Here is a 24,661-nt window from a genome sequence, read left to right as displayed (position 1 = left end):
CGCTATATTTACTTGTTTAAAATGTACTGCAAGATGCTGTTTCTTTCCAAAACGAGATAAGCGCCAAACCTATTTTTAGCCTAAACGGGATATATCCTCTCAACCAATCAGAATTCGGTGAGCGTTCTACGCAATCCAAATAGGCGGCGATCTGAACAGAGGTTTGTTACTTTGTTTATGTTCATTCATTCCTCAAAATGAGTGCTTTAAACTGCTGTAACACTTTTGATGGCCTTGATGAGCAAGTGAGACCTACACCTGGGGGTAGAAAACGCAGACTGGACAAAGAAAATCACAAAAAACAACAAAAAAAGAAGGTTCGTCACTCGGGTGGCGCGTTAATACCAACAGTGGGATGTCAACACAAAGCTGCCGCCAAAGGTTTCTGTCAGGCCGAGAGGCTGTCGCCGGACGATCTGATGGTAAATTTCAACTACTTTTATGGAAAACCAAACAAGGTTGACCAGGACCAGGCCATACTTCATCTCCTGGACATCACGCAAGTGACAAGGAAGCGTCCGAAAGTCCAGGACATTAACAAACAAAAAGACCGGAACGTATCTGTTAAGTACAGTCTTTTGTGCAACAGACATCCGGAGAAAGTGCCCGTTTGCAAGGCGACCTTCATAAAAGTGTTTGGTGAGTACAACTTTCGTTTCAGAATTGATTAGTATACTACCGTTTTGTTGGTTTCCCCCTCGCAATAAAGATATTTTCCTGTAAAGAAGCCTGCTAACGTGACATTAAAAGTACTGAATAGTTCTACTAGCCTACTGATAGATAGACTGGCCTTTGATACACTGACCATGATAAGGTGCTATGGTAGATTGTGTGTAGTGATGATAGTGCAAAAGTACAAAATGCGGCCAGTAAACAGTGCAGGGATAGCCTATGTGCAAAGATGTGATTGTTGTTACATATGATTGGACATTATGTTGTTGTTACATGGTATGTCATTGCTATAGAGCAGGGCTCACACACACATTTTCTATGAGGTTTTGATGCTTTGGCAATACAAAATGTATATATATATTTTTTTTTTATGCCAATAAAGCTTATTGAATTTAGAGAGAGAGAGAGAGAGAGAGAGAGAGAGAGAGAGAGAGAGAGAGAGAGAGAGAGAGAGAGATGTGTGTGTGTGAAAGGTGATATGTTAAAGGGATAGTTCACCCAAAAATGAAAATTCTGTCATCATTTACTCACCCTCAAGTTGTTTCAAACCTGAATGAATTACTTATTTTCTGCTGAACACAAAAGAAGATATTTTGAAAAATGGCGGTAACCAAACAGTTGATGGACCCCAATGACTTCCATAGTAGGAAAAAAAAATACTATGGAAGTCAATGGGGTCCATCAACTGTTTGGTTACAGACATTTTTCAAAATATCTTCTTTTGTGTTCAGCAGAAAATAAGTAATTCATTCAGGTTTGAAACAACTTGAGGGTGAGTAAATGATGACAGAATTTTCATTTTTGGGTGAACTATCCCTTTAAGCAAAAGCAGTTCCTAACCCCTGCTAAGGAGAAAACTGAAAGGGGGAGGGAGTAATAGCAAGTTAGTTGTGTGTAATTCTGTTTATTTCATACTGGCTCCAATGTATATGACAATCTAAATAATTTACTTTCACAGGCATCAGCAAAGGCCGTGTGTCCCGGGTGGCTCAATATTATGCTGAGACTGCTGAGGCTCGCCCAGAGAGAAGAGGTGGTGCACGACACAGTGAGGAGCATGCAAGGAGAAGGCAACTCATTGTTGAGCACATACAGTCTTTCACCTGCAGGGCCAGCCATTATGGCCGGAGAGGAGCACCAGGCCGCAAGTATCTCCCCAGTGACCTGAATGTGCACAAGATGCATGAGCTCTTTGAGGCTCAGAGCCATGCTCAAACCAGCTATTCCCTCTATTACTCTGTGTTTTCCAAGGAATTCAATCTTGGCTTCGGTCACCCAGCTACAGATGCATGCGCTGATTGTGCCAAGTACAAGATCAGGATTACAGACCCAAACCTTACTGACACAGAGAAGAGGATGGAATCGGCATCATTCATCTTGCATCGTCGCAGAGCGCGCGTTTTTTATGACATGTTAGGCAGGGTTGCTGAAGGTCATCTGACCCTCTGTTTTGATATGATGCAAAACCTGGTGCTTCCAAAAACCGCGATAGGACAGGCCTATTACTCACGCCAGATGTATCTGTACCTGTTTGGTGTGGTTGTGCACCATGGGGAGAACAGTTACCAGGAAAAAGATGATGTCCATCTGTATGTGTGGCAGGAGAATGAGGGTAGCAAAGACAGCAATATGATTGCTTCTGCGCTGAATGACTGCCTCAAGGTTCAACTTCAGGACAAAGTCAGCAGATCCAGGGGGCTTCGGCTGTTCAGCGACTCTTGTTTTGGGCAGAACAAGAACATGAGCATGGTGTCCATGCTGATGGAACTTCGGCAGCTTTTCCCCAACCTTGGCATAGAGCACACCTTTCCAGTACGGGGCCACAGTTATCTCCCTGCAGACCGAGTCTTTGGCAGAATTGAGCAGAAGATCAGGAAAATGGACACAATTCTGCTACCACAGGAATACCACGCCATCCTGCAGCAATTTGGCAACGTTCATGTTTATGGCACAGACTGGGAGGCGTTTGATTACAGGTCAGCCTCAAAGGACTGTGTTAAGGCTCAGAGGAGCTTTAAAATCAGTGAATCACGAATGCTTGACTTGAGTACCAACAAGGTGGGTGTAAAGACGACTTACAATGGGGAGTATTGTTTCCATAGTGTGTTAAAGCGGGGCAAGCGGTGGGCTGACCTGAAACCTGAAGTACTTCCAAAGCAAAGCTCTGTTAAGGCCGCAAAAAAGAGAGATGTGCTGGCACTATTAGGAGCAATAGGTGTGTCTGATGCTGTGAGGGCTTTTTATGATGATGCACTGTATCAGGTGACTGACAATGCAGGCCTGAGTGATGACGAGTGATCCACACACACACACACACACACACACACACACACACACACACACACACACACACACACACACACACACACACACACACACACACAACACACACCCCCTCTCTCTCTCTCTCTCTCTCTGTCCTCTCACACACTCAAAGCACATCTCACACACAGACACTGATGTTTTTTTTTTTTTTTTGATGTATAGCAGACAACTGTTTTACAGGTTCGACACTTTACTGTATGCCTTACTGAATGTATTGCACTATTGAATGCATTATTGAATATTGAATGTTTTTCATGCATATTTGTTGGACAAATTGGTCCTACTTGTTACAGGTTTGACACTTTACTAAAAATGACTCTAAATGTATTACTTAATAACTTATTGAATATTGTTATCATTACTATTACTTTTTTCAGGTTCAGCACCGAATGACTATTAGCCTAAATGTGTTACTAAATTATTTGAATGTATTTTTAACATTGTTGTATTTAAGGACTGGTATTTGTATGTGTGTTATTTTTAAATTATTTGTTTTATGTGGTGGACAATATTAGAACATGTCACTGGAAATATTTATTTTATTTTTACTATTTATTTTATTTGGCTTTTATTTATTTCATGCATTTGCACTTATTTAATTTATATTAATTTATACTATGAGTACCTGATTATATGTTGCATGTTCTCTTGTTTGTTTGTTTTTTAAAAGTTTTTATTTTTTATTTTTTTTATTGATGGATTTATAGCGTTTTGAAAAAAAAAAAAATGAACTTTGAATTTATCATCAACAATATTGTTGTTTGATTTAATAATCATTGTTCAACATGTTCAGACTGAGCCAAAAAAAACATTTTAACAGGATGAATTGAATATTCACAAAATGTGTGGGTCTAGGTAAAAAATTTAATTTTCCTGAAAACGACTGAAATGGATTTATCCCGTTTTGGAAAAGAGCTCCTCACATGCTGGGGTAAGTTAACACATGCTGGGGTAAGTTAACACATGCTGGGGTAAGTTAACACATGCTGGGGTAAGTTAACACATGCTGGGGTAAGTTAACACATGCTGGGGTAAGTAACACAGGCTGGGGTAAGTTAACACATGCTGGGGTAAGTAACACAGGCTGGGGTAAGTAACACATGCTGGGGTAAGTAACACAGGCTGGGGTAAGTTAACACAGGCTGGGGTAAGTAACACATGCTGGGGTAAGTAACACATGCTGGGGTAAGTTAACACATGCTGGGGTAAGTAACACATGCTGGGGTAAGTTAACACATGCTGGGGTAAGTTAACACAGGCTGGGGTAAGTTAACACATGCTGGGGTAAGTTAACACATGCTGGGGTAAGTTAACACATGCTGGGGTAAGTTAACACATGCTGGGGTAAGTAACACAGGCTGGGGTAAGTTAACACAGGCTGGGGTAAGTAACACATGCTGGGGTAAGTAACACATGCTGGGGTAAGTAACACATGTTGGGGTAAGTTAACACAGGCTGGGGTAAGTAACACAGGCTGGGGTAAGTTAACACAGGCTGGGGTAAGTAACACATGCTGGGGTAAGTAACACATGCTGGGGTAAGTTAACACATGCTGGGGTAAGTAACACATGCTGGGGTAAGTTAACACATGCTGGGGTAAGTTAACACAGGCTGGGGTAAGTAACACATGCTGGGGTAAGTAACACAGGCTGGGGTAAGTAACACATGCTGGGGTAAGTTAACAGGCTGGGGTAAGTAACACATGCTGGGGTAAGTAACACATGCTGGGGTAAGTTAACACATGCTGGGGTAAGTTAACACATGCTGTGGTAAGTAACACAGGCTGGGGTAAGTAACACATGCTGGGGTAAGTAACACAGGCTGGGGTAAGTAACACATGCTGGGGTAAGTAACACAGGCTGGGGTAAGTAACACATGCTGGGGTAAGTTAACACATGCTGGGGTAAGTAACACATGTTGGGGTAAGTTAACACAGGCTGGGGTAAGTTAACACATGCTGGGGTAAGTAACACATGCTGGGGTAAGTAACACATGCTGGGGTAAGTTAACACATGCTGGGGTAAGTAACACATGCTGGGGTAAGTTAACACATGCTGGGGTAAGTAACACATGCTGGGGTAAGTAACACATGCTGGGGTAAGTAACACATGCTGGGGTAAGTTAACACATGCTGGGGTAAGTAACACATGCTGGGGTAAGTAACACATGCTGGGGTAAGTAACACATGCTGGGGTAAGCTGTAACAATAGAAAAAATAAGTAAAAATGGATGCCATACCGTATGATTTTGTTCAAAAACAGATTTACTGAAATAAAAGAATAATGTCTCTCTCTCTCTCTCTCTCTCTCTCTCTCTCTCTATAACATACTATGTTAATAAAATAGGCTACTGAAAATTCTAATCTATTGTCAGGCCTAATTAAAACATGTTTAAAATAAAAGGTAGAGTGAGAGTCTCTTTTGTAGTGTCTATATGAGGTGTCTGGAGGAGAGAGTTGATCATCAGCTGAAAAGAAAACTCATTCCAGACGAGGGTAAGTTACAGTCTCAGTAACAGTCCACCCACACATGTAAAGTCTGTCATCATTTACTCACCTTGTATGACTAAGGCTACTTTCCTCTGTGGGACATAAAAAAGGTTAATGCTCTATCTATCACATTTGAAAATGAAGTAGCCTTCCACCTACACTGAAAACCACAATAAACCTAACTGATAAAACACATTTGCTGAAGTTTGCCTACCAGTCTTCCAACTCTTTTATTGTGACTCGTACACAAGTTTATGGTTTCATTCTCACATCTACTATATCTCAGGTTCCAGTAACTGATCTGCACTTGTGTGGGTTTTCCCTCATTCAGATCATCTATAATAAACACAACCGTTGAGAAGAAAAAGCTTCTTCTACTTCAGTGTCTTAGAACTGAAGGGCAACATTACAAAACACACACATTTAACCCCTTTTTTTGTGATAATGTCACCTCTGTTAATGCCAACTGCATACATTTTGGCACAGGTGTGTATTTTCATTGGAATTTTACTATTTCAGCCTCATTTCCTTGGATAAATCTATTTTACACTAGAAACACAGAATAGTTCCTCTCAGGAGCTCCAGGACAAAAATGTCCCCATTGAAACCCATTAAAACTGAAATATTTAATCCCAGGGTTATTTAACTATAAAGTGATGTGATCTTTGTTAACAGGCTTAACAATTTACATTGTTACTATTTCTGTACCAGATGTTGCCTTTTTCTCAGGTTTGGCCTATAAAGCAAATCCTCACTTTATTCCTGTTTTCTGCTTCTGCATATTATAGAGAAATTGGATAAATTATGCAGATATAATTGTGTGTGTGTGTGTGTGTGTGTGTGTTGGTATTTATGTCAGTGTGTGGTTTGTAAGTGTGTATTGTAAATGTTTTTGTTTTTTGTTTTTACATCTGACACTGCATACACAATAATGTTGTTGTTAATAATGAACATAATCCAAGACTTTAGAATATGGAAAATATATATATTTTTTTTTTTTTTTTCATTAAAAAACATCTGTGGTATTATGTCATCAAACCAGGATTTAAATTAAAAGAGTTACAATTCTGAAAAATGACTGAGTGTTTAGTAATTATGATAAGAACTGATGATGGTAAAAAAAATAATAATAATAATAAAAAAATAAATATATATATATATATATATATATATATATATATATATATATATATAATATTTTTATGACAGTTTTTGCACATGGACGTTTTTGTCCACTATGAACCCATCTGTGTCCTAACTCTTTTAATTGAGGCACAAGGGTTAAATATAACGAACTGGCAAACTGTGGATTTACCGACAGTGTGTTTCCCGTGTTCTGCATTTTGCTATTGTTATTCTCGGATGTAATAAACACATGTAAGTGGTCACGAACACAACATGCGTATATATATCTCACTCTCATCTCCTGAAAGTAGATCATCACATCGACTCACATCATCATAAAACACATAATTCTGCCGCTAATAAACATCTCGCCATCGTGAATTCTTCATCAGACTTCAGTTATCTTATTCTTCTCAATACTCAGAGAATATACTGTTTTTAAACAGGGCTAGTTTACATGAGTTCAGTGCTCAAACGCATCAGCTTTCTCAAAAAACAATAAAAAAGAATATACACAATGTAAACAATCATGTTTATAAGCTGAAGTTAACACAGCTATTTGATACCTGAAGCGGGTGAGTGATGGTTGAACCTCCTCTTGATGCTGGATAATCAGCTTTAATGAACAGAAACCAGTGAGGAATGATGAACTGGAGCAGATGTAAAGATGGAGCAGCGATGCGGAAACAACCGAGAAGAAGAAGAAGTGCGTGCCTCTTTGATCTTGTGTTTCCGTTCTAGCTAGGCTATTTCCTTTGAGCGAAACCTCTTGCGTGTGTGTATATATGTGTGAGTGAGAGACAAGCCAGACACAGCACTAGTTAAGAGAATGTTTTTGCTCTTCAGTTCTTGAAAAACACTTCCTATTACCGACACATTTTCTCTGTTTTTATTTTAAATATTAATGCTTTGGAACAAACGTAGCCTACATAAAACAATCATGCCACAGAGTATTTTGATATTTGACATTTGTTCTTGCTTTTCTTGTTGTTTTTAACTGGTCATGTATTTCACAGGACTCTGTTGTAAAGTCTAGTGACATGTGTCGCTCCCTACATGGACAGCTTCTGATATGCTGACCACTAGTTTCATAGCAGAAGAGCAGAGAGACCGAGTGTGTCCGAGAGCGCTCGACAGTGCGCGAGAGAGACCGAGTGTGTCCGAGAGCGCTCGACAGTGCGCGAGAGAGACCGAGTGTGTCCGAGAGTGCGCAAGAGAGACCGAGTGTGTCTGAGAGCGCGCTCGGCAGTGCGCAAGAGAGACCGAGTGTGTCCGAGAACGCGCTCGACAGTGCGCGAGAGAAACTGAGTGTGTCCGAGAGTGCGCAAGAGAGACCGAGTGTGTCTGAGAGCGCGCTCGGCATTGTGCAAGAGAGACTGAGTGTGTCCGAGAGCACGCTCGACAGTGCGCGAGAGAGGCCGAGTGTGTCCGAGAACGCGCTCGACAGTGCGCGAGAGAGACCGAGTGTGTCCGAGAACGCGCTCGACAGTGCGCGAGAAAGACCGAGTGTGTCCGAGAACGCGCTCGACAGTACGCGAGAGAGGCCGAGTGTGTCCGAGAACGCGCTCGACAGTGCTCGAGAGAGACCGTGTCCGAGAACGCGCTCGACAGTGCGCGAGAGAGGCCGAGTGTGTCCGAGAACGCGCTCGACAGTGCTCGAGAGAGACCGTGTCCGAGAACGCGCTCGACAGTGCGCGAGAGAGACCGTGTCCGAGAACGCGCTCAACAGTGCGCGAGAGAGACCGAGTGTGTCCGTGAACGCACGAAAGTGCGCAAGAGAGACCGAGTGTGTCTGAGAGCGTGCTCGACAGTGCGCGAGAGAGACCGAGTGTGTCTGGGAGCACGCTCGACTGTGTGTGCAAGAGAGACCGAGTGTGTCTGGGAGCGCGCTCGACAGTGCGCGAGAGAGACCAAGGGTGTCCGAGCATTATAGTTTGTTTATAAATAAATTACACGTTTTATAATAGCATTAGAATAATCTCTGTATCATATTGGTATCATCTGCAACGTTTTAATTAGTTCACATGGTTATAAAAATAAAATCTACAAATAACCGGCAGGGAACCGCCTAGAATTTGGCTTAAATAACCTCTGATGATGACGTCCTCTGTAGGTTTTAAAAATAAAACCCCAAAATGGTATTATTATTATTTATTTTTGGTACATTGTTCAGTATTATATTGAAAGCACTTCTTCTTTTTTTTTTGTGAGTAAGAAAATACTTCAAGTACGTCACAGTATGTCTACCAGTTGTGTGACAGTTTTATCGTTTTAATTTGCATTACAAAGAGTGTATGTATATATATTTTGTATTATTACTTGTTCATTTTTGGTACATTTCTTAAGAAGCATAATTTATTTTTAGACTCATCTGTAGGCCAGTTGTGGTCTCTGTAATAAATATTAAAAGTTTTAAACCATCTATTGTGTTTTATTGTTCCACTATAGTAATGATAATATGTACAATAATATATTGCATTTAATAGATGTCTCTCACATGAACATTAAAATAGTGTAGATTAGTGTACAATGTTTTATAATGATAATTTATTCTATTTAGTGTCCATTTCATTCATTTAACATATTTAATATTGTGTGCATCCAAGTTGTTTGAGATATTTGAACTTTTTTTTTTTAAAGTAATGCAATAGTTGCTTTCCCAATTATTTATTTTCATAATGATGTAACACAGTTACTAACTCAGTTATTTGTGAGAACAAACTAGTACTTCTTTTAAGTAACATGCCCAACACTGGTCAACACATACATGAAATACACACACTTAATTTGATGCAGATGTGCAATAATTAACAATAAATATATAGTTAAGCAATAGGCGGTACTGTGTCTTGAACATTGCGGGACCAGTACTTTTTTTTTTATGCATAAAGAGCTCTCAGAAACACACAGAGGCAGAATTGCAGCGAGAGAACAACAACAGTTGTGTAGTTTTATTAAAGTTATGCATTAGAAAACGCGCATTTACAAACCGCGCAAACTCGCATTAACTCGTTCTTAAAGGGGACGCGTCAAATATGCGTGTCGGTGATGCGTGAATTATGTCAGATCAGTGATTTAATTCAGATAAACTTAATTTTAACTGAAACTGGGGAAGGGTTTCTAATTCCCAGCCTGCCTTGCAATGGCACTCAAAAGGGAGAGGAAATGCTGAAATTAAGTGTTATAAAATGCTTTTTGTGCCAAATGAATGTTAAGTGGCAGATTTAGAAGTGTTTAATGTTTTGTCATGTTGTAGAAGAGTTTCTGTTATGTTGTTTTTTTGGGGGGGATTTCCATCATGGTTATGACTGAAGCATGAGCTTGGTTTGAGAACAGTGTGTGTTTAATGTGGTATATCGCTGTACTCATTCAGCAAGTGCTGTGCGATCAAAGCATTGTGAGTTGCTCATCTGTGGTGATACTAGTAGCGTCCACCGTGTTTTCCTCATGGCGTGCTGGAGGAGAGAAACACCTGTGTTGCAATCAAAGATTAAAACTATAAAGGTATGATGTATTTGTTGTTGCGAGGGTTTGTTCTTGTTGCTGCTGCTGACTTCCTTAAACGCGGTAACCCACGTCCGGTAGCGGGAGGAAGCCAGCTGTACATGCTCATGCTTTACTGTTGTATGTGTTGTTGATGTACAGTATGTGTTGGTATTGTCTTGTTTTCCGGGGAGGCACTAATTTATGTGTGAAACTACTGGTCCCCCGGCGCTATGTGTGTGTAAAGTGAGTGAGTGTGAGTGAGTGTGTGTGTGAGGGGGGGTGGGCAGGTTATTATCTCCCATATGCCTCGGCTCTTATACTGTATATTGATGACGGCTATGTATTTAGCATGAGTGCTATTGACGGTCTGTCCTGATTGGTATTTGGTGTGTATTTATTGGTGTGATATTTAATGACTTTGAGGTTTGCAATGCAATGAAATTATGCATGAGAGGTGATCACATGAATTGATTTAATGCAAGTATTTAACAACCGCCAAAACCCTGTGCTGAATATATTATACTGTTTGTTGATGTCTTATTTATATGTTTTCTAATCACCCACAAAACTGGTTAGTAAAGAAGTATTTTCAATAACTTTATATATCATCAAATGTTTTAATAAAGTGCAGATTGTAATGGAATCGCATCAGGGAATAGCTGACATGGAGAGCTGTATGACAGACTAGGCTATAGCAGCTCACTATATTCAGACCAGGAGATCTGAGAAACACATTAAACCAACTTTATCTGTCACAAAACAGACTGAATGAACACATTCAGTTCATTTTTATTTTGACAGTAACATATGGGATGAATATAGTATCAAAATGATTAACACGTGCAAGCACAATTATCCATGAACTTGATAAATGTTGCATATGTTTTACTCTCCACAACCAAATGCCTTTCAACTTGCGTGTGCAAAATTCAAATTTGAATAAATGTTTAGCAATTTGTACAAATAGAGATTTTTTTTTGTGAATACAAATGTTTTCTTTTGTATTAGTGTTTCATAATTTGCGCATCACACGCGTGCATTCATTGACGTCAGTCTCATTTGATTCATTTGGATTTTGAGACTTTCTTTTCGCGGTTCTTAAGCATTTCACAACCCACACACAAACAACTACAAATGAATAGGCCTGGTGCTAATTATTAATGTGCACAACTACCTATTATTTGACAAATTCACAAATGTGCGTCACTACATTTAAACTAATACAATACAACTTGTGTGTGCAAAATCCAAAATCACATGAATGTGCAGCATTTTGTACACATAGAGACATAGTTGTTAATACAAAACCTCGATTTTGTATTAATGTAGGCCAGAATTTGTGCATGCAACAAGTAAGATGTGTATTTGTGGATGAGGCGACACGCGTGCATTCAATGACTCGTTTCTGAGTCGATCCTATTTGATTCATTTGGATTTTGAGACTTTCATTTCGCCCGGTTTAGCCTTGAACGATCCACACACACACACACACACACACACACACACACACACACAATTGTCTGAGAAAACCTGCTACCACTAGTTAGCACTAGCTGCTAAAACAGTTAACAGCACCGTATCGAGCATTCTTCCCCATTTAAGACGCTTAATGTGGCTTTAGAAAGTGATATTGAAGCACCAAATTTAGTACACAATATAGGCCTACCTTATTAATAAAGCATACTTTGTAGAGGCAAACAGATTAAATCAGATTATAGACAACACCCATAGAAAACCATTATAAAACGCTTAACGTGCAATAGCGCGTTGCATGTTCAATAAAGTGTATAGGCTACTGAGTTTTAGTATCACCATCTCACTGCATTAACGTTAAGCTTTTTCTTTATAATAGACTCTATGGGAGGAAAACTATATACAGACAACAGCTAATATGAACGCGACGCGCACGCAAGTTTCACGTTGAGGGCATTTTCCTTCCTTAGAGACTGTTAAAAAGAAAAAGCTCGACGTGAAATTTCGCAGTTAACAACGCTAACAGAGTTATAAAAATCACAACAACAAAAAAAGTTTCATAAAAATACCATCTTGATTAATCAGAAATCAATCAGTGACCGACAGCAACACCAGTAAATGATAAACCATTCCTCCTCATGTCTTTGTCTTGCACAAGGTTTGAGTCTGTCGCATTCATCATGACTTGGTGAGTAAATTAATAAATTTTTCTTTTCATTTTTCAGAGTGAACTATCCCTTTAAGAAACATCAACAGCACGGTGTGAAACTGTACATTTCTCCATGTATATCATCAACAAATAAATGCAGTTCAAATAGCAAAATATGTGTGAGAGCATTGTGTTACGTCCTGAGACATATTTTATTTGTGATTGATTTATGTGACTTGTGTTTGTTTATTGTTTTTGTTTATGTATTGGTAAGTTATGGTTAAAACTGGGGCCTGTTTCAATAAGGAGGTTCAACCAACTCTGAGTTAAAACTTGAACTCTGAGTTGACTTACCCTGAGGTGGAAAACTCTTGAGTTTTCGATTACAGAACAGCTGAAATGAGTTAGTTCAATCAACTCTGAGTTGACTGACTTTGAGTTAAGCTCGTGCACCACAACTATAAAAAGCCATTATCAATGGAGCACAGATATTACGAGTCACCATGGCAACAGCGCCAGACAAAAAGAGGTCTTCATATTTCTTCACATTTTAATTACTGTTATACAGTGATGGGTGTAATTAATTACCAAGTAATCTAAATACTGTAATTTAATTAAAGGGATTACTCTTAATTCTTCTGTAATTTAAAGTTTAATCTGATGTAATTGTATTAGACTATAGAACAATTCTGTATAGGCTATTTAACATACATTTTTAAAAGTTATATTTTTAATGTAACCTTCTCCCTCTACACACTTTGGTCAATTCAAGAATAATTCATGCAATTGTTTATTTGAAAGCATTAAAAGTGCTGTTTGTCTCTCCTTGTATTGTTCAAGTGTTTAAGGTTGACATGGGATTTAGTAATTAGTAATAAGTAGACCAATAATTTCTAAAGATAGTCATTATTACATTAATCTAATTACACTGTTGAAGATGTCATTTGTAGTTAGTAATACAAGTAACTTGCCCAACTGTTATAATATCAGAGGTGAAACTGGAAGAACAGTATGTTATTCAACCTAATTTTAATTTTCATGTAGGTGCAATCCTGCAGGCATTAAAAGAACATGGCAGCAGCTGAAATTTTAATATAAAAACATAATTCAGTCAAGTAAGGCTTGAGCATAGTATGGGTGTAGGCTACCTGACTACAAACATTTGACATATTAAATAACTAAAGCATCCAGTGTCCAGCAGTGCAGCAGCGTTTACGGCTGAGGGAATTCCTGGAGGGACTTCAGAGCCAGTCCCAAAGATCCAAGGGCCTTCATAAAATGTAAGAGGTTTACATTTGTGTTATTTTTTATATAGGCTATTTTTGAGATTTCCATTTATTTTACTTTGGGTTAGGATTTTTGTTGGTCCCAATAGATTCTGATGGTAATATCTGTCTTTTGGAGCCTCCTGTCCCAACAGAACCCCAGGCAGTTGTAAGTCGCCTACTCAATACACCAGAAATTATGACAAATAGTGTTATAAAGTGTACTCAACCAAATGCTCATCACATGGGGATAAAGAGTTTCTGCTGCCACAGAGAGGCCTAATGTTAATATTATGTGTCTACACATCAAACAATCTACACATTCAGATTTTTTTCACATTTTTATGTGGAGTAGCCTATAGAATCTAAGTTTAAATCTAAGTATAAACGGGTATTCTTATCTCTCCCCGCGCCCCCAGAGTGTGGAAGAACAGCAGGAGGACGGTCCATCAACTTCTGTTGCACAGATGAACACGTTCAGTGATTTCCAGTAAATGCCACAGTTTAATTCTGTAGAATTTGTTTAGAACTACATTATGTAACTCTAATTTACTACTGTGTTTTCAGTTGCCAGTAAAGGAGTTATATAGACTTCATCTTATTTAAAAAAAAATATATATTTTTTTTTTATTTATTAATAAAAGATTAATTTTATTAATAAAAATGTACTGAAAGAATGAATGAGGTGTTTAAACACCACTTCCACTTTAAAAAGGGGAGGAGACCGAAAGAAACTCTGGGTTTACTGAAGAAAACCTGCTCCCGACCAGGTTAGGTTCACAGAGTAAGTTACCATGGTAACTGACTCGGAGTATAAGTTACCTCTCTTTCTGAAACAGGCTTGACTTACTCTGCTTTCTCAGGTTTAACATACCTCCCATTCTGAAACAGAAAACTCAGAGTTTCCCTCATTTTAGGGTTAACATACTCAGAGTTTTCACTTAACCTCCTTTCTGAAACAGGCCCCTGAGTTAGACACCTTTTTGTTTGTTGTATTGGCCTTGGCCCCCTCCTGAAGCTTATGTTTCCCTTTATATTTTTCTTTTGATTCAATAAACACCAACTTAAGTTCATTCGTTCTGGATGTGTGTTACTGGGGTTGGAGACGAGAAGTTCCTGTGCTCTCTCTCTCCATTATTTTTTACTGCTATGCCTATCACCCCTAGACTAAAAGAGGCAGGCACGTAATAAGTGGGGCTCCTCCTTTCAAGTGAAAGTTTACCGTGGCGTAATTGTAAGTGTCTGCTCATTTCTCTTTTGTTCTGTTTGTCTGTTTTCTTAAAAAATAAAAACATTAAAATGCGTCAGTTAGACTTGCATGCTCTGGAATTAAATCGAAAACCAGTTTGATGCCTCGCTCTAGATTCCCCTCTGCTTTATCTCCTGTCACTTCATCTGCTGCTGTTGCTCCTCAAAGTAATGATAATGCGATTCCTGATCCGGATTTTGATGTTGCCAAGCATCTTAAACTCATGCCCACGTTTATTGAAGCGGAAGTGGATTCGTATTTCGTTGCCTTTGAACGGGTCGCTACGAAATTGCGGTGGCCAAAAGACGTGTGGACTCTGTTGCTGCAGTGCAGCCTTTCTGGTAAAGCACAAGAGCTTTGCTCCACCTTGCCAATAGATCAGTCCCTTGACTATGATATAGTCACATCTTTGATATGATATATGATATATGATATATGATATATGATATAGTCACAAATTTAAATCACATCTGAAAACAGCCAAACAGACATTCGTTGAATCCGCAGAGCAAGAGAGTCTTGGGTTTAGTCCCGCTGGTCTTGTTTTCGGCCACACTGTTCGTGGCCCTATGAAGCTGCTAAGAGAGCAATTATTAGCTAAAGAAATCTTAATGAAACCTGACTCCTTCCCAGCAAACATTGGTCCGACGGCAACGTCGTGTCCCTGGCCAAAAATAGTCGCGGTATGACGGCATAAATCGGTAAAAATATGTAACACAGAACATTTCCTAAAAATGCATTCAGATACATGTGTGCATGTCTACAGTTATCTGAGGTTGCATGTATAATTGTTATTTTGACTTTTAGCTACGTGTAGTTCAATATCTACCATGTTGTGTTTCGGGTGAGAGAGGACGTCACCATGGCGACGTCTTTTACACGTGCATTTATAGTCCATCATGACCCTCTATGAAATCAATTGTGATAAAGCTGTGCTTAATCCTTGTGTGGTTAATACTGCAATAATTAATTAAATTTTTTATTAAATTAAAGTTTTAATAAGTTGTGTGAATACGTCCACTGACGTCCTTTACACGTCTATAGTATCGGGTGAGAGGACGTCACCTGGCGACGTCTTTTACACGTGCATTTATAGTCCATCATGACCCTCCATCATGGAATCCTTGTGAAATATGCAAAAGCTGTGCTTAATCCTTGCATGGTTAATACTGCAAAAATTCATTTAATTGCCCAAGTAGTTTTTAAGAGGTTGTGAAGACGTCCACTGACGTCCTTTACACGTCAAGGCTGTGAATACACGTCCACTGACGTCCTTTACACATCTAGTCAAGCAAGACAGAAAAAAAAACCCCAGGAATTATCTTTATGAAATACATACAAAGTAAATATATTTACTTTATCTTGTTTAAATAAATTATAATCACACAGTTCCCAGTGTGGTTAAGTTAATGCAAAGCCTCTGCATTTTAGTCATTATTTCAACCTTAGCCTACCTTACCTTTTCGGTAATGTTGTGTTTTTTTTGTTGTTTTTTTTTATGGAATGTATGCATGTAAAACAGAAATATATCTGGTCACCATTTATGTCTGAGTTGGATGTAATTGCCAAAACTGTGCTGCCAAGATGTAACAAAAGATCTCCCGACATTACCAAATCCCGCGATAGGTTAGATTATCTCACGAGATGTTAACGCGTTTTCCCCATAGACTCACTCCGGAACACTGAAGTTTGAACAACCACGAAGAGAGGAGGAATTGAGGCCCATATTATTAAAAATCTACTGTTGGGTACGTACATTTTGTATTATTAGATTCACGTGCTAGAGTTTTACTTGTTTGACATGAATGAACCGAAAGAAATGATGCCCACATTGTCAACTGAAATTGGCTAACTGAGTTTGGCTAAAATTAGCTAGTAGGCTAAAAGTTGCTTTGAGCTTATACAACGGTATACCATAGTATAAAGTATGTTTAATGATACAGTCAAAGTTATTACTGTAAATTATTAATGTAGCCTTTTGAGAGTTTCTTTCAGAAAGTAAATTATCTGAAGTAGAATGAAATGTTTAGCTGGATTTGAACATGTATGTTTTCAGTAACTGCTTTAAAAATGTTGTAATTTTAGAATTGCTAAACATGTCTATTCAGGGGACATCACAGCCCACCTGTCTTTATCAGAAATGTCCTGTTCACTTTCTCACTGTTACACACCTAGTTAAAGGTCTTTCTCAAGGGCACCACAGTGGTATTGAAGAGGCAGGGGACAAATGCTGTTTTGAATTTAGCTGAAGACCATACAAATATTTTGAAAATAAGTGCATGTCATTTACCTCAAATTTTTAATTTTCATTTATTTTAAAAAGAAATATATTCTCTTCCCTTAGATGCTGTGAAGAGGTGGAGCCCACATGCTACAGACACTGAAATTGATGCAGCAATGGCAGAACACCTGAAACACACTCCAGGAAGAGCTGGGGGTGGTGGATACAAAAAATTAGCCAAACAATGTGTTTAAGGGATAGTTCACCCAAAAATGAAAATTGTCATCATTTACTCAACCTCATGTTTCAAACCTGTATACCTTTCTATGCTAAACACAAAGATGTTTAGAAGAATGTTTGTAACCAAGCAGATGTCGCTTCCCATTAATAATCATTTTTTCTCCAATAATGGTAGTCAGTGGATGCTCTATTTGCTTGGTTACAAACATTCTTCAAAATATCTTCTTTTGTGTTCAGCAGAAGAAAGAAACTCATACAGGTTTGGAATTTGGTGAGTAAATTACATAATTTTCATTTTTGGGTGAACTATCTTTATATAATAATTCAGTATTTTGCAATTGGTATTTTAGTTTGGTTAACAAATCGAGAGCTTAGAATTATAAGGTTCTATCTCCGTTTATTGTAGTTTATAAAGCATCAAAGTTTTTAAACTCGGTTTATGTTTTGTGAGATGGAACCTTTTATTTTATTAATAACTACTAACAATTTTTTTTTTTTTTTACAAAAATAACACCACACAGGCATTAATAAACACCTAATGGATCAGATTGTCAAAAACTCAATTTCAACCAAAAGTGGAGATAGAACCTTAAAATTCTAAGCTCACGAAATGTTAAACATTGAAAAAAATAAAGAGAAATTTTGGCTGTTCAATATCAATAAAATGTTGTGCTTAATCAGAACATGCTTCTTTTTTGCTTATGTCCACAAATAATGTGTTATTGTTTTTGATGTACACGTGATTAAAACGTTTTATTGACGTTCAGGTCTGACTGGACCAATTTTGGACCTTTTTAGAACCTTTGTCAAGATGTGTAGGCTAAACCTCAAGACTTGATTGTCTTTCACGATGTTACACAATAGGTGTGTGATTATTTTATATGCAGGCTTATATATACACTTAAATTATGCAGCAACACATTTAAACACATATGACGACGCATTTAGACGTCCAGGGACGCGCAGAAGAGACGTGGAATTCACGGCCAGAAAAGACGTGGAATTCACGGCCAGAAATGACGTCGGTTCAACTTCCATTTTGGAACTATTTTTCAACCATGACGGGACGTCTCGGACGGACGTCTTTTCAACGGTCATTAAACGTCCAAATGTTTGCTGGGTTTCCTCTTCCTCGGTTGGAGGACTGTGTTGACAGAGTAGCCTCTGCTAGGTATAACTACTTACCTAACTCCACGTGCAGCTGAGATCTCTGCGTTTGTCACTCCTGAACACTATTTCCGACAGTATGAGGTTTTAGCTTTCGCCATGAGAAATGCCCCTGCCACCTTCCAGGTGGTCTTGACGGGAGTGCCGAATTGTGACGCGTACCTAGATGATGTAGTCATCTATTCAAAAACCTGGGAATATCACATGAAAACTCTGGAGTTAGTATTCAGTCGCCTGGCTGCTGCCTCCCTAACCTTGAATCTTGCCAAATGTGAGATAGGTAAAGCTGTGGTAACGTATCTGGGGAAACTAGTTGGCCAGGGTTGTGTCAAGCCAGTTGAGGCTAAGGTTGCTGCCATACTTGAGTTTCCTACACCCCGTAACAAGTGTGATCTACACCGATTTTTTAGGTATAAGTGGGCACTACTGGGAATTCTGTAGAAATTTCTCCACTGTTGTGTCAACTCTTACTGATCTTCTCAGTACTACCTAGAGATTTAAGTGGAGCATGGAGTGTGATAATGCTTTTAAGGCCGCAGAAGATCTCCTTTGCCATGCACCAGTGTTGTCTGCCCCTAATTTTGACCCTAAATGTCCTTTAAATGCTTTAATCATGGCCGGAGGATCTCAGACAAATTCCATTGAGAATCCCACCAGCTAACACGAATACAACAGTTTTTATAGAATGAGGTATGACAAAAATGTCATGCTGCATTACATAATTTCCCCACAATTTGATTGTTTTTAGGTTTGTTTGCAGGTAAAGCAAACTTTGTTTTAATGAATACTTCATTGTTAATCACAAGGTTCAAATTTAGTCATCTGTCTAGTTTCAATTCCCAAATTTGTTATACACTCACACAACCAAAGTGAAAGGGGTATGGCAATACAACATACAACATTCAAAAACACAGGACAGAACGTTTTAGTACATTGTGTTTCAAAGTGTTATCATGTTAGGCCTGAAAAAGGAAGTAAGGTTAGATGTTAGAGACATGGTTAGTTTAACATACAGTTTACTATTTTATCTATTAAAAATACGAGTGGGTTGGTTAAATGATGGCTGAATTGCACTACTATTGTAGTTCTACGAGTAGCCTGTTTTAATCATGGCCGGAGGATCTCAGACAAATTCCATTGAGAATCCCACCAGCTAACACGAATACATGAATGTGGGTTGTAAACTTTAATGGTGGGGGTGTTATGTCCTGAGACGCTTCAGCAGCTTGTAACATGATAGCCTCTCTCATCTTGGCCTCATCGCTCGAAACCCAGCGCGGATCTGCCGCCGGGCCGTGTGTCCACAAGCCCTCGCTTTTCCCCTTACGGTCTCCTCCTGCATCTCTTGTTTAACTTTCGGCCGCACCCTGCACTCCATCTCGGCGGCGAATGCTCAGCTCATGCGTTGAAGTCCGTCGCTTCTGACCATGTGTCCTACGATGTACAAGCACAACAACTGAAAATATAAGAGCGACATGTTTAACTCATCTATCTGAAAATATCTTGATATTGATGAAAATTGCTCATTTTGTGGTCTTGTTGAAGAAACAGCTGCCTTATTTTGTGATTGTAGTATAACCAGTAGAGTTAGGGTTGATTTAAGTTCTTATATTTTTAACCCTACTAATGTGACCTACAGTTTTATCCTTAAATATGTTTTTATTATTATTATTATTATTATGAAAACCCAAAATTGTCATTTCTTGAATATGTTCATTTTATATGCAAAATGTTTTACCCACAAGCAAAAGTGCCTTTGTTTTATCCCTCAGGCTTATAAATAAAATAAAAATAAAATCATTTTTATGTATGAAGATATTTAACCTTGTCGTTGTGCTTTTTTTCCTGTGTAAATAATCTCATAGTATGATACGCAAACCCATGATATGTTGTCATTATGATTGTTCATTGTTAAAGATACAACCATGGTATCTTTATCTGATCTTGTATGTAACTATAAGTTCTGCAATACTCGAAGATATCGCCTTTGGAGAAAACTGTTGATTTTATACTGGAAAAATATAAGTATCACTCCTTAAAATTAATATTACCCCATAATGAATTGCATAGCTAGCCCACCCCAACACTTACACACAATAATAATGATAAATGCTGGCCAATAATTAATTACTTTTTTTTTTATACTGACACATTATATATATTTTAGTAAAACAAGCAGAATGTAATTTGTTTTGTCATATGACATAGCTATGCATACACACTAGATAAATGCAGTGAACACATCTCAATTTTCAGTCAAGCAATGAATTCATGCATACATTAATTAAATAATTATATTTATTTACTGACAATAATAAGAAACATGAATAAAATAATGAATAGAAGTAACCATCACAATAAATAAATACACAATTCAACAACACACGAAACAAAGCTTTATTCAAACTTAATATGTACAGGCGGTGAACCCCTCATCCTCATGCCATCTCAACACAGCGGTTCATTCTTCATCTTTATTCTTTATTCCACCGCTCCCACCTTCACCTGTCTCTGCTGTCCATCATGTCCCGCATCACTGACTGATCTGATCGTGGATGGGAAAGGGACACTGGAGCTTGACAGCAGCATATTCCATCTCCTTATACAGAGAGCCTGTGAGACCTGACTCAACAGCACACATTACACATTAAATTATATGTACATCTTTTGGAAGCAATCAGTGTTGTATTTTGATATGATTTGTGTGTAAACACATACATGAATGATGATTGACTGACAAAAAAATTATAATAATTAAAATAACACAGGCTGTTTTTCCAAAGTGTTCAAGATGACATTCATGTTAGCCTATCATGAACTAACAATACTTGTAAAACACTTATAATTCTTAGTTATTGTTAATTTCCACATGTATTAATGCATTATTAAAAACGAAAGTTGTAATAACTCAAACTAAAATGTCTTAAAAAGATTCAACCAAAATGCGGACCTAAGTCGGACTTCCCCTGTTGAGGGACTTTCCAGTCGGTCTCTGAAAACAGCTTTTAGAGAACAAACAGTTTTACAACAACGAAACAACTTACAATCAACAATAGAGTCTCTGCTGTCATTCCTTCTCATGATCGACGATACATTTCCACTGTTTCCTTCAATCTTCTGCAGTTCTTGAACATTTCCTGAAACAATCTCTCTCTCTCTCTCTCTCTCTCTCTCTCTCTCTCTCTCTCTCTCTCTCTCTCTCTCTCTCTCACACACACACACACACTCACACGACATGCATTCGCGAGTGCAAATGCGGAAGTCCAAGGAAAGGAAGTTGCTGATCTTGCAAAACTCACTGTAAGTTGATGTTCATGTTGGTCTGTAACACCACTAAGGCAGAGTTTAAAGAGGAATCACAGAACTGATTAATACAGTATATGAAAGAAACAAAGGGAAGTGTCCAAACAAGGTGAGCACTACATAGGTCATAAAATGACTCAATATGATTAAATGATTCTTGATCTAGAAAAGGGAAATATAGGGAATGTTGCAATCTAAAGGCCCGTACACACCGGGACGAATATCGGCGCGCGTTATTCGCCAGCGTTTTTTCAACGCGTTTTTTGTGTTCACACCCAAGCGTTTTTCGCTGACGATGAGCCGAGTGAACATGCAAATTCATTCCCTGACATTAGATGGCGCTTAATGTAAAACAGAAATACAATACCACTCCATAACAGTCTATACTCTGCAATACCACTCCATAACAGTCTATACTCTGCAATACCACTCCATAACAGTCTATACTCTGCAATACCACTCCATAACAGTTCTCTTTTAACAAGATTTGTGTAGTCGCTGTCGCGTTTGTCATATAGTTCTTTATTCCGACACCAACGAGACCAGCAGCTCTACATTCATCTTGCCTTGCATCTTCCTCGTCATTTCTTCCCGGCAGAAGCTGATAGAGTCAAATTATTTTGGTTAGATATCTGTTGCTTGTTAGGGAGGATTATTTATGTTAGGGAGGAAAAATCTCTCAGATTTTTTGTAAGAAGGTGTAATGTGAAATTGTCGTTTGTTATTTGGTATGTCTTTGTGTTTTGTATGGTTTGAAGTTTAAATAAATGTAAAAAAAAAAATAAAAAAAAAAAAAATTTCTTCCCGGCAGTGTCTGTCTATGGACAGTGTAGATGCTACTTGGCGTATATCTTCTTCGCTGTTACGTATGTGTGCTCAGCAAGACCGTTTTGTGTTTGAGCGCCCCCAAGTTGTGTTTTACTGTAACTTCAGAAGCTCCAGACACGTGTGCAAAAGCGCCAATCTCATTGGTCGGATAGTTTTTGACGCGGCGCGTCAAACCAAAAAAACGAACCCGAGGCGTTTAAAAAAAAATTACGCTTTTACGCGTGCCGTTTTTCGCGTCGGTGTGCACACTCACATTGGCGCCCTTTGTTTAGTCACGAGGCGTTAAACGTCGGCGAATATCGCGCGCGAAATTCGTCCCGGTGTGTACGGGCCTTAACAGAAACGGTTGAACATGTGCTTCTGTATCGCATATGAAAGAGGAGGACATCCATAAAAAAAAATAAAAAAAATAAACTAGCCTAATTAATCACACTTTTTATTTTTGTTTTTTATTAATCACACCAACATTAAAAGTAATAATGTCACATTTACTCTCCAAATGAATGAAACAACATAGAGGCAGTGTGTTTTAAATATGTCTTTTTATGCCAGTGTCTCTGAAATGGTTTTGCATTACAGTATAATTAAAAGCTATACATTTTAACATTTATTAGGCTTTTAAAAATGTAACAACTTTTAATTTAAGTAAATTTAAAACAATAAACCCATTATAATAATTGTCACATTTACCTATAATTAAAAATAACCCAATAAAATGACCCAATTGGATTAAAAAATAGATATGAAAACTAAATGTTTTTTTCTTTTTGAACACTTTCCTGACAGGAATTACACATGTGGAAACTACGCGAAGAACATTAAAAAAGACCGCCGAGGCAGAGCCCGTCTACGGAGAGCCTGGCCACTCCCTATTAAGTCCTATTGTACCGAATGTTGGTTGTAGTTCCACCAGAGTTCCACTGGAGGCGCTCGCCCATGAGTGCAGACTGAATGGGAATTTGTCTCTTTCACCCGATTGCCGTTGAGAAATCTCAGATTTGATTGTCAGTTATGCAAGTTCAACATGGGTTATAGGTCGAAAGTTGAATGAACGAGTACTTACGTCCTTTCGATTTCTTACAGGTTGAGTTGTTGCCCATAACACGCTAGCATTCTGCTAATGAACGCTGATTGGTCAGTGAAGGACTGATTACGACCAGAGATACCGCTTGATGGCATCGTGGCATCCGAAGCGGGACCAGAAACAAACAAAACAAAACTCTTCTAGCACGTGTATTTACCTGTGCCAGCTGTGTTGTGTGTTTACCTGTGTCAGCTGTGTTGTGTAGTTACCTCCCAGATAGCACATGTCTATTTGATGTGATGTTTACATCTGGAAGACGTATTTTTAAGAGTGTTTGCTCATCTTCAATACGTCTATAGGACGTTTCCTGTCAGATGTCAAATAGACATTTAGAAGATGTCAGTTTAACATACATTCTAAATCATTACATCTTAAAGACATCTTCTAAACGTCTATTTGACATCTGACAGTAAACTTTCTATAGACGTATTGCAGATGAGTGTGCTATCTGGGCTGTGTCAGCTGTGTTGTCGATGCCTCGAGAGAAAAGAAAGTGCAGAGCGCGAAAGCACCAAAGTGACTGAAGGATTGCCGTAAAGCAGTATCTGTGGTCGTACGATGTGCATTGACACTTTAAAAGACTTTTTAAAGCAAATAAGTGACTCTAAAAAATCTAACACCCAGCAATGTGTAATTTCTTTGCATCTCCTTTCGAATACAACATTCAAATTACTAGACAAAAAATTATATCCTGAGAAAAGTGGATTTTGATTGGTATAGCGCCATAGACTTCCATTCATTCTGCAATCGTCCTGTGAGCACCCTCATGTGGAGCCAGAGTGGAACTGCAACCAGTTCCGAAGCCGGAAGTGTACTGAGAGTGGAAGTTCTCCCCTTATTAGACATTCTCTGGCCGAGGCTAGTGAAGTGCCGTCACGCGCATGCGCCGAAATTCGGCACAACACCTGTTTACACACACACATACGACTTGTTTAAATACATTTATGTTGTTCATAAATAACAATAAATTGTTGTTGTACCAGCAATATCTTCAAATTTTGTTTTTCACTGTAGAAATCTCAAATGTCATGATTTGCCAATGCAATGAGTACCGGTGTTAGGCTGTCAGGGGACACCCTAGGCACT

At 38.5% G+C, this 24,661-nt stretch overlaps 1 protein-coding gene and 3 long non-coding RNA genes across 5 annotated transcripts in view; 3 read left to right on the top strand and 1 right to left on the bottom strand.

Moving 5' to 3' along the window:
- Positions 1-22,825, top strand: part of LOC309492825 — a 143,374-nt gene extending 120,549 nt beyond the window's left edge. The window contains exon 3 of the long non-coding RNA XR_014203721.1: positions 22,497-22,825. This is a non-coding gene — a long non-coding RNA (uncharacterized lncRNA). The remainder of the gene's footprint in view (positions 1-22,496) is intronic.
- Positions 198-3,904, top strand: LOC309496442 (uncharacterized protein; the record flags this gene model as incomplete). Its single annotated transcript, XM_082166433.1, has 2 exons — positions 198-639; positions 1,631-3,904. The coding sequence occupies 2 exons, from the start codon at positions 198-200 to the stop codon at positions 2,968-2,970; spliced, it is 1,782 nt and encodes a 593-aa protein (XP_082022559.1). The 3' UTR covers positions 2,971-3,904.
- Positions 16,086-17,876, top strand: LOC309477153. The gene is made up of 2 exons (XR_014198547.1): positions 16,086-16,480; positions 17,077-17,876. It is a non-coding gene; the product is annotated as an uncharacterized lncRNA (long non-coding RNA).
- On the bottom strand, positions 20,744-22,256 carry LOC309492773. Of its 2 annotated transcripts, none has more exons than XR_014203700.1 (2): positions 21,405-22,256; positions 20,744-20,986 (listed from the first exon to the last, which is right to left on the bottom strand). It is a non-coding gene; the product is annotated as an uncharacterized lncRNA (long non-coding RNA). The 2 variants fall into 2 exon arrangements; XR_014203701.1 differs by having other exon boundaries at positions 20,744-20,982.
- Positions 22,826-24,661: the final 1,836 nt, after the last annotated feature.

The sequence above is a fragment of the Leuciscus leuciscus genome (genome assembly GCF_965113295.1).
Source record: "Leuciscus leuciscus genome assembly, chromosome: 1".
Classification (NCBI taxonomy): domain Eukaryota; kingdom Metazoa; phylum Chordata; class Actinopteri; order Cypriniformes; family Leuciscidae; genus Leuciscus; species Leuciscus leuciscus.
Note: the sequence above shows the minus strand (reverse complement) of the source record. Positions and strands in the feature narration are given on the sequence as shown.